The following is an 11,027-nucleotide window of genomic DNA, read 5'->3' as shown; positions in this document are numbered from 1 at the left end:
CCTCATTCTTGAGGCTCCGCGCCAGGAAGTGCTCTGCCACGTGGGCGGGCAGCACGTTCTCCAGCAGCACCCGGTTGAGGTTCTCCATGGTCTCGATCTCCTCCCGTTCTTTCCTGAACTTGGTCTTCCACAGGAAGTCCAACCTACAGTAATATTCATTCTGTTACAAGAGGACACAGAGGTAAAGACACAATAGGCACCTTGTCTCGCAGAGAGGGCGGTTTCAAAGAGAACAAACAACGTGAACCAACCCAAACGAAACAGAGCCCCACGGCATCGCCAGCACCCTTCCAGGCCCCTGCCCGGCCCCCAGGAACCCCCCCCCCACCCCAGCCTCTCGCATCCACTGCCAAATACACCCAAATAGCAGCAAGGAGAGCCAGCCTTCTCTCCTGGAGGTGGGCGCAAAAATGACGGGGGTTCCCTGCAGCGGAAAGGGTGAAGATTTTCTACTTTGAAAGAGGGCAGAGTGGAATAGAAATGGTGAGTACATGACAATCCGAGGCCGCGGCAGAGGTGGCCAAGCCGACTGGCTCATGTATCAGGACAGCCTGCGGCCGGGCCGGCCTCCCCGAGCTGCGACCAGCTTCTGCTGGACGGGCGGTGGCATGAAGTGTTCGTGTAAAACATGCTTCATTCCCCATCGTCTGGGATTCTCAGCATCCTGAGAGGACGCTCCGCCGTCAGACAGAACTCATTTAGCTATCATTTAATTAAAAGCCAGCCTGCCAGGAAGATCACACTTGTCCACGCTTCATAAACGAGTACATTATTTCCCCTAAGCAGATCTTGTCTGGAGGCTAGCGACAAGAAGCTGTTCTGCAATCCTGAAGGCACGTGGTTCAAATCTACCAGCTGCTCCACGGGAGACGGATGGGTAGTCTCCTCCCATGTGATGAACTGTCTCTGAAAACCCACTGGAGGGTCAGCTAGGGGTCAGTTTCGACACTATGGTACACAACAACAAATCCACCAGCTGCTCCATGGGAGAAAGACGGGCATCAACTCCCGTGTGATTTACTGCCTCTGAGAATCTGTAGGAGCAACAACAACAACAAAAACAACAACAACACAATGGTGGCAGCCAGGGGGACATCTGTGCTGACTCACAATAGCTACATTTACTTTCCGATTTCACTCAACACTGAATTCTTTGCTGCCTTGAATTTTATCTTGCAGCTATACATTTTCAGTAACAGAAGACATGCTGGGTATGAGTCTTTTTAGATGACACGGATTTTGACACTACTAGTGGGACGCACTTGTCTCATGGGGTTGCTGGGACTGGGGTGAGGCCCATTCCTGAAGGCTCATGCAGCTGGACGGGCCCCCGCCAGAGGGCAGCGCACATTACAGTGGGACCAGACTGTCCACCCAGCACCAGAACATCAGGGCACACCGGTGGGCACTGTGTGTCCCATGGGGCACGAAGGGGCTGCAGGAAGGGACGCGTCTGCACCTCTGCCATTCAGAGCCTGCCTCCCAGGGGGACACGGAAGGACGTGTCCTTCAGCAGAGCTGCTGACTTCGCTCCGGAGAGCGAGGCAACTCTCCAGCACACAGCCTCGTGGAAGCAGCTGCCATGCACATGGATAAAGCCCTGAGAGGGGACCAGGCTGCGGCTACGTACCTGACGGCCCAGAACAAGCAGTGTGACGAAGAAGATAGAGAGAGACACGGAGCCCATGATCTTTAGGTCTTTCCAGATGCCTGGTCTACTGAAACAAAAACAGACAGACAGACAAAAGGGCCAGTACAGGCACTTGAGGCTTCGGGCTCGGCCACCAGACGACCAGGTGGGCCACGGCAAGCCCACTCCTGTACCAGCCAAACACGCACACAAATGAGTGCTCCAATCACATCTGCAAACCCAGCTGCATCGCCCAGTCCATGGCGGGGGCACTGCCTCCCCGCGGTGTGGGGGAAACAGCCAGCTTCACAGAGCAACAGGGGGCCAAATGCCAGCAGGGGCCATAATGAGGCCCGGGGACATCGCCTGTCCACCATGCTCGGGGCCCTGGAGTGACAGGTCCTTGTGCCCGGGGCGGCGAAGGGAACAATCGTTCTGGCCCTGGAGTTGCACAGCCAAGTGGGCCAGCACTGTGGGGGCTGACCTGGAGAGGGGGTCTCTGAGCAGCTCAGAGAGGGGAGATGCGCTCATTTCCCCCTGGAGAGGAAGGAGTCCAGGTGAGAGGATCCAAGTCGGTCCTATTTGAAACTTCTGATACGTTTATAACAGGGCGCTGTGGTGGCTGAGTGGTAAGGAACCGCACTGCCAACCCAAATGCACAGGGTTCAAACCCACCAGCTGCTCCGTGGGAGAAGGATGGGCAAACTCTTCTCCTAAGATTTACTGCCCCTGAAAAGCGGCTGGAGGGCCAACCATGTGAATCTGCACAGCAGAAGGAAGCACTCAGCCCCGCGCACTGCCCACTGTCAGCTGCAGGGCGGTCATCACCAGCTGCTTTTTGGAAGGACGTCACCAAGCCTTTGTTCCTGGTCCATCACAGTTTGGAAGCTGCACGGAAACCTGTTCAGCATCTGACCAACTGACCGGAAGGGATCCATATTTATTCCAACCTCCCAAAAGGTGACCAGACTGAGGGCGGCAATTATTGAAGAATATCATATACAAGCGAGACCCTGAGGAAGATCATCGAAAGCTGGCTGGAGCAGTACGTTAACAGACTACCAGGACTAGACGTGGGGTCTGGAAGAGGCTATGGCCCTAGAGACATGAACGCCAATGCCCTCTGGATCTTCCCTGAAAACCAAAGAGAACCAGAGCAATGTCTCTCTGTGCCTCTTTGACTATGCAGAGGCAACTGACTGTGTGGATCACAACCAGTTGTGGCTAATCTTGAGAAAGGGAATCCCAGAACACTTGACTGTGTTTATGCAAAACCTAATGTTGGATCAGGAGGCAGTCGTCAGCACAGAGCAACGAAACAATGCATGTTTCAAAACTAGGAAGGGAATGTGTCAGGGATGCGTCCTGTCTCCATACTTTTTCAGTCCGCATGCGGGACAGATCATTCAGGAGGCTGGACTTTATGAGGAGGAGTGTGATAACGGGATTGGAGGAAGACTCGCCGACAATCTGTGTAATGCAGATCATACAACCCTGCTTGCTGAAACTGAGGAGGACCTGAAGCACTTGCTGCAGAAGGTCAAGGACTGCAGAGTTCAATAAAGATTGAAGTTTAATATCAAGAAGACAAAGATTCTCACCACTGGGCCAATTGTCAGCACTATGATGTCTGGAGGAGAGAGTGAGTTTGTTACCAATTTCAGCCTGCTAGATTCCACAATCACCATTCTTGGCACCAGCAGTCAGGAAATTAAAAAAAAATGGATTGCATTGGGGAAGTCTGCTGTCAGGGACTGCTCCAAAGTGCTTAAGAGAAATTATGTCAGTCTAGAGATTAAGGTGCACCAGATCCAGACCATGGTCTTTGCAATTACTTGCTATGCATCAGAGAGCTGGACAACGGCTAAGGACGACTGAAGAAGAATTGATGTCTTTGACCTGTGGTGCTGGACAAGAGTCTCGAACATACCATGGACCACCAAGAAAAGAAATTAAGTCTGTCTTGGAGAGGATGAAACCAAGTTTCTCCCTGGAGTCTAGGATTGTGAAGCTCTGTCTCACATACTTTGGGCATGTAACCGGGAGCGATCAGTCCTTAGAGAAGGACATTATGCTTGGAAGGGTGGAGGGACAGACACGAGAGGAGGACCCCAGAGGAGATGGACTGATACAGTAGCTATGGGATTAGGTGTGTCAGTCAGTGAGATGGCTCAGGACAGGGCAGAGTTTAGAGCTGCTGTGCACAGGGTCACTATGATTCACAGGTGACTTGATGGCACATAACAACAACAACAACAACAGGCAATGATTAGTAACAAATGGACATCATTTTGCAACTTGATTCAAGACATTATTATTATTCTGCTACAAATGCTCGGAAGTGTTTGCTTAATGTTTACATGGGACAGCACAAGCTGTCCCACGAGGAGGAGAGGTAAGCTCGGGGGCGGGGGACCGGGGAAGCCCAGAGAGGCTCGCTGTGTTCTCAGGACTGGGGTTACCTGTCCCCTCAGTTCCAATGACTCAGAACAGCTCACTGTGTTTACAGAGCTGGGGTCACCTGTGCCCAGTGCTTCCACTGACCCAGGGAAGTTCACTCTGTTCTCAGGGTTGGGGTCACCTGTCCCCACAGTCCCACTGGTCCAGAGAGGCTCGCTGTGTTTTCAGAGCTGGGGTCCCTGTCCCCCGTGGTCCCACTGGCCCAGAGAGGCTTGCTGTGTTACACTGTTACCTGTGTCTGGAAACACTAGCCATTATGGAGTTGAGCTATAACAATAACAATAACAATGATAATAATAATAAAAAAATAGTTACAGTATTATTGTGTCCAATCACATCAACTGTCACTGTGTCACCTGCTTCCAGAAATACAAAGTGCTACAGCAAACTGGCTTTTAGCAACATCACCTGCTACAATGTCACCTGCTTGGACTACATCCGCCATTAATATCACCAACTGCTGACATCGACCACCACAGCCGCCCTGGCGGTTAAAGTGTCCACTTGGCGAGGACGGTGTCCTCAGCGGAGCCGGCTCAGGGCTCTGGTCAGGTACTGGAAGAGCCACTGAGTGATTGTGTGAAACATCCACAATGTGATGACTGGTAAGGATTCTCACAGGGAACAGCTTGTCCAGGACCCTCTAGTCCAGGATGGCTGTGTGGTCCATCAAGGAGAGGTGACCGATCAAGCCCAGGCCTCGGACAGGGACGCGTCCTGGGGGCCACTAGCCTCCGGCTAATGGGTTTTAAACAGCCCGCTTTCTGGGGGCTGGGGGTGTGCTTTCTCTCTTTCCTTGGAACACATGCTCCCACTTCCTGAATCTGTCCTGACATGACTCTCTATATTATTCATGGACCTGTTTTCCAAACTTTACATTGTTTTTCTGCTAAAAATGCCCTGGTCTGTGCCCTCTTCCTCACGTACGCATCTGAGTGTTACGTCTAAGGGACGTGTAGACAAAGCCTAGTCTGAGTTCCCGGCTCACAGAGCCCAAGGGCCAGCGTCTGGGGCTCTACAAGCCTCTGTTAGACCTGTCAGCCTGTCTCCTCTATGACCTCGCGTTCCCTCCACAATAAGGGACACCTACAGACTGGGGAGACCAGTTAGGGCCATGGGACAGGGAAGCAGTGATCACAAGCCCCCTTTACCGGGCCATAGCCTTGGGAGTCGCCCCGACTTTGGTTATGATCCATGTCACAGTGGCCCCGAGACACTAACTGTAGGTGAGAAGCCTTATGTATGTGACGGAGGAGAACGTGGGGCGTGAGAAGAAGAGAAAGCAAAGCCAGCTGGTGGGGGTCGTATGCTTCAACCAGAACAGGGGTTTGCTGAGGGGGGGAGGGCAGCGCTGTGTCACGAGCTGAAGAAGAGCACAGCTTCGCGGCCCCGTGAACGACTCATCGCCCCACCTGGTCCTGCCGTCCTCACCGTCTCCCCCCCGTCGATCGGCCACTCAGCCTCTGCTGGAGGCTCTGCCTCCTTCTCCCTCATCCCAGCACGGTGTCCTCCTCGAGACTGGCCCCTCCTTACAATACGCCCCCGATCTGGGAGACGCCGCCCACCAGCCGTGCCTCTAAGGGGCGCCCGGGCTGCACTGCTCAGCACACTGGTTTGCCCTGTGGCAGTTCCTGGGACAGTCGGCACTCTCTAGCCAGCACGCAGCTCAAAGGCCTCGACCCCTCTTCTCTCCTCCTCATTTCCCAGCGTTCACACGCATATACGACACATGAAAATGCCGTGGCTTAGCTGGGATAGCACAGGGATACTTTCCAAGCACAAAAGAAAATATTCATGACAAATGCTGGGGAGTAATTCGATCCCAGGACCCCTGCCAGAGAGCGAGGGGACCCTTGCAGCGTCCAGCCCTCCTGTCACGAGGGGGACCTGGGCGGCCATGCCGCAGCAGCCAACTTCCCACAGAGCAAGGGACGATCCAGGACCGCACCCCGATGGTATCTGAGGATTCCTCTAGTCATAAACTCAGCACCCCAAGTCGTCAATGCCACAACTTCTTTCCCCATCATGTTACTGTATGTCTGAGACTTGGTAGTTCTGACCGGGGGCACCTGTGCTCCGAGAAGACGGCAGGTAATATTTTGGGGACACTGTTGTCATCTCCTGGGTGGAAGCAGGGAAGGTGTTAAACACTCGGCAGGACACCGGGGGGCACCCCCAGCCCCAGGGAATGCTCCAGAAGGTCCGCAGTGCTGAGGCAGAAGCCCCAGCATCCGTATTCACATCACACGACGTGTAACGCGAATCCGCTCAGCCACTGCACGTCTCCTGCACGGGTCTGGTAACAGATGCTGTACTACCCATCGCAGGACACCTGCCATCTTTATGACCGTCCCCCTCCAAGCGTCTCCCTCACTGGTGCCCAGTGCCTGTCACCGAGGACGCCTCTGCTCTCCTGCACACGTTCTCACCGCATCCCCCCAGGGCGACGGCGGCTGCGCCGCGGGCTTCTTACCTCTGGAACAGCGCCGTGCTGTAGGTGTCCAGCACGTGGGCGTGCGTGTGCAGCAGGATGGTGCTGTAGCCCACCAGGGCGACCACCATGATGAGCATCTTCAGCTCGTAGTTGACCCGCAGGAAGACGGAGCAGGAGATGAGTCCCAGGACGCAGCTGTAGATGTAATACTGCAACGGCAGAGAGGACAGACGCGTCAGGGGCGGACGGGAGACACCCTGCCAAGACCCGAGCAGTGGCCGCCTCTGTCCACTGTGCAGCCTGGAGCGGCTGGACATGGCATCAGGAGCTGACGGGAGACACTCTGCCCCAAGACCCGAGCAGTGGCGGCCTCTGTCCACTGTGCAGCCCGGAGCAGCTGGACACGGTGTCAGGAGCTGACGGGAGACACCCTGCCAAGACCCGAGCAGTGGCCGCCTCTGTCCACTGTGCAGCCTGGAGCCGCTGGACACAGTGTCAGGAGCTGACAGGAGAAACTTTGCCCCAAGACCCGAGCAGTGGCTGCCTCTGTCCACCGTGCAGCCTGGAGCCGCTGGACACGGTGTCAGGAGCTGACAGGAGAAACTCTGCCCCAAGACCCGAGCAGTAGCCGCCTCTGTCCACTCTGCAGCCGGGAGCGGCTGGACGTGGATGGCACTCTCACACACTGACCCCGCGGCAAGCGCCTGACCTCATCACGTTCAGAGGATACTCGCCCCGGTGCCTGACCAGCCTGGCATGCACTCACAGCCTTGCCCCAAACCAGTCTGCAAAAATCATCTCCATGGGAAACTCACTTTTCAATCACTTGCTATGCATCTGAGAGCTGGACAATTTACCAGCATGACAGAAGAAGTGATGCCTTAGAGCTGTGGTGCTGGAGAAGAGCGCTGAGCGTCCCATGGACGGCCAAGAGGTCAGACAGGTTATGTCCTGGAGAGGGTGCAGCCGGAGTGCTCCCTGGAGGCACGGACGGAGAAGCTTCACCTCACTACTTTGAAGCGTGTTGCTAGGAGAGCTTATACATCATCCTTGGAAAGGTGGAGGGTCGGTGAAGGACAGGTGGGTTGACACGGCGACTGCAGCATTAGGCTCGAGTGTGTCCGAGATGGTGAGGCTGACACAGGATAGGACCGAGTTCAGGAGTGTTGTTCACAGGGTCGCTGTGAGTCAGACTCAACTTGACAGCACCTAACAACAACACCACTGGAAACCCAAGATCATTGTTGTTGAGTTGGAACAAACACACAGCTGACGTTCCACTGGGTTTCTGTCCTTCAGGAGGACATGGCCCGTCTCTGTCCCTGGAGCTGAGTGGACCTGAGTGACCAGAGAAGCGTGACCTTGGGACCAGGAATGCAATTCCCTATGGACGATGTCACCAGAGCTCGCCTTGTGTAAAATAAGACGGTGTGATCTTTACACGGTTAGGGATTCCCTTTTCCTGTAGTGTAGACAGATGCTCTTCACACTCACTGTGCTTCCTCGATGGTGCGTACTTCCCGAGCGAGTGTGTGCGCTGACCCCACCTCGGGGAAGGCCGTTGCTGCGCCTGGGAGTCGGAGCCCACCCAGAGCGGACCCTCCAGCGGTTTTCTGGGTGGTGAATTTTCTGGGTGAATCGCATTGGGGGAGACTGAAGTGCTGGGGCACGGACGGCACTGGCACCCTGGCGTCCTCTCCATGACTCGCTCAAGGCTGTCACACACGCAGCAGAGGGCAGTGCAAGGTGCGTGGCATCTTCCCAGGCACCGGGACCAGCGTGCATGTCACACCCTGGGCTTTTCTGCAGCGACCGGAACTGGACCTGCATTGTCTCCGCGGTGCGCCTGTGATTCTCTTGCCATGAAGACCGGGGCCTTCCAAGGCCAGCGCTTCCTGACTGGGTGACCGGATCTGAGTGGCCCTGGGCTCCAAGGCTTGGGTCACACTCCAGGAAGTGGTTTGTTCTACACATGAGCACGAGGGACCTTCTGCACTGTGGTGACAGTGTTTGGGGGCACTGAGGGATGCCAGCACAATTCCTGTGCCCAGGGCTCGTCACACTTCTTGATGGCCAGCGGAAGTCACCACCGAGCACAGCGTGAGCACAGCATCTCCGAGAATCCAACGTGGAGGGGCCAGGAGAGGCAGAAATCAAGCCGAGGTGGAAAACCAGCAGGGATCTCTGGGTCACCACGTGCCAGCCTGCAGTCCACACTCGCTGACCAAGCTTGGACATGCCAGAGCTCGGGGGCTGAAACAAACCACGTGCTGGGAGCACCCACAAAGCTGCTTCCCTGGGGTTCCCTTGGATCTGCTGAGATGGAAACAGCGTGCGCCCGGGACGCTCTCGGGGTTCCTTGTCTCCCCAGGCTGATGGAGCAGTTTCCGAGGACACCTCCGGCCCCCGAGCACGGTCAGGTGGGAGCTGTGAGGAAGAATTGCGGGGCAGCGGTGGCCTGCCCACTCGATTCTACCCAGCCGGATGCGGACGAGCCCATTCTGTGTTTTTTTCTGAATCATGTGAGGCTGAGTCAGCCCCCCTTTTCCCATCTTGGACTTCTGTCTTTATTGAAAGTTCGTGATACACAGACTTCGAGACAGAACTTCTTTCATCACGGCCATTAGTGGGGTCACACCTGAGGCCCCGAGTTCTTTGCAAACACCAGGAGGTCCTTCACTAGCCACGCTTTCTTCTCATTTCCTTGTGAGAATGCCCCTTTTAAGTTCCTCCAATCACAGGTGTGTGAATGTGGGTGAGGACTGACCCACTGGACCCGGGCCCCCCACTGCCCAGCCCAGCACCATCCACGGCTTCTGCTGTCGTCTGTCCGAACCCGGAGACTCAGGCAGGGCCATCAACGCCACCCTCCTTTGAAGAGGCTACAGAACTCCCCACGGGAGGTGCCAGCCGGCACACCCTCGTCTGACCACCTCCTGCTCCGAGTCAGAAAGCATCACGCCTGGGCCTCCCCAAGCAGCCCTCGTGGTGCAGTGGTTAAGTGCTGGGCTGCTACCTGGAAGATCGGCAGTTCAAAGCCACCCAGTGGTCTGTTCCTGTAAGACGGCGGCTTTGTTAGGTGCCAGCGAGTCAGCTACGACTCACAGGGTCCCCGTGAAAAGCAAATGGGACCGTGCCTTCCTGTGTCACCCTCACGGCCTCCACCACACTCACACCAGGTAGCAGGTGTGTGGCAACAGCGTCTGTGACCTGCGGGGCCCGTCTCCCAGCATGCACCAAGTGTTGCTCTGTGACCTGCAGGGCTCGTCTCCCAGCATGCACCACGCGCTGCTCTGTGGTCAGTCACTGGTTTATGTCAGCAGTGCGCGGCCAGTCATGCTCCTTAGACCCAGTTCACCCAAGGACACACCGCTGCTATCTGAAGTCCCTGAGAGGTAGCTTTCAGCATGACAGCAATGCACAGACCAGCAGAGTGCAGCCCACGGACGGCTGAGGGGACGCTAGGGACAGCTGTAGTAGAGGTCCTGTGAGCTGGAACAGACTGCCTGGCACGCGTGCCACCACCCACTATGTGACTGTTGAGGCCACACCACGCGGTCTCAAGGCTAAGGGACAAGGGCTGAGTGGCGTCCTCATTTCTGAGCCCGTGGGGACAGCACTAATGGCCGTGGGCACCTCGCCCCCAAACCTTGTGTGGCCTCAGAAACCTTAAATCAACCTCAGGGAAGCTCTCATCCCCTGGAGTCGGTAAAGGGAAGAAAAACGGGCAAAGAAATCAGTCAGTAAAGGGAAGAAACAGGAGGAAAGAAATCAATCTTCAGAGAGACCTGGGGCTCAGTGGTTAAGTTCTTGATGGCTCACTGAAGGTGGGTGGTTCGAATCCACCACCAGCTAAGCTGAAGGAAGACCTCGTGACCTGATCCCACGAAGATCGCAGCGTAGGAACCCTATGGGGCCGTGAGCTCCTGCTGTGGGTCCTGTAGGCCAGCAGGGACGTGAGGGCGACACCAGTGCTGTGGGACACGGAAGGGAAGGAAAAATGCACAGACAAGGTTCCATGTTGGGTTCCCAAAGGCCTCAGTGCTCTCAAAACTGTGGGTGTACGCGGGACAAAACCCAAAGGGGAGGGGCTCATGCCCCATTGGGTGGCCCCCCAGCAAACACCCAGACAGGGTCAAGGCCCAACACTGCTCCCCACAAACACCCGGACAGTGTCAATGTATAACACTGCTCCCCACAAACACTCGGACAATGTCAATGTAGAACACTGCTCCCCACAAACACCCGGACAGTGTCAATGCACAACACTGCTCCCCACAAACACCCGGACAGTGTCAATGCACAACACTGCTCCCCACAAACACCCAGACAGTGTCAATGCACAACACTGCTCCCCACAAGCACCCGGACAGTGTCAATGCATAATGCTGTTCCCCACAAACACCCAGACAGTGTCAATGTAGAACACTGCTCCCCACAAACACCCGGACAGTGTAAATGTATAACGCTGTTCCCCACAAACACCCGGACAGTGTCAATGTA

The 11,027-nt window shown here is 55.7% G+C and overlaps 1 protein-coding gene across 1 annotated transcript in view; it reads right to left on the bottom strand.

Annotated features, from left to right (window-relative positions):
- The window catches only part of ADCY2 (adenylate cyclase 2 (brain)), a 388,416-nt gene that overhangs the window by 21,471 nt on the left and 355,918 nt on the right, over window positions 1-11,027 (bottom strand). Inside the window, exons 17-19 of the mRNA XM_006902167.1 lie at window positions 6,564-6,733; window positions 1,631-1,715; window positions 4-160 (exon numbers count right to left, since the gene is read on the bottom strand). Of these exons, the coding sequence (XP_006902229.1) occupies window positions 4-160; window positions 1,631-1,715; window positions 6,564-6,733 (412 nt within the window). The remainder of the gene's footprint in view (window positions 1-3; window positions 161-1,630; window positions 1,716-6,563; window positions 6,734-11,027) is intronic.

Source organism: Elephantulus edwardii, unplaced genomic scaffold, assembly GCF_000299155.1.
Source record: "Elephantulus edwardii isolate Elephantulus edwardi_28Jun2011 unplaced genomic scaffold, EleEdw1.0 scaffold00375, whole genome shotgun sequence".
Taxonomy (NCBI): domain Eukaryota; kingdom Metazoa; phylum Chordata; class Mammalia; order Macroscelidea; family Macroscelididae; genus Elephantulus; species Elephantulus edwardii.
Note: the sequence above shows the minus strand (reverse complement) of the source record. Positions and strands in the feature narration are given on the sequence as shown.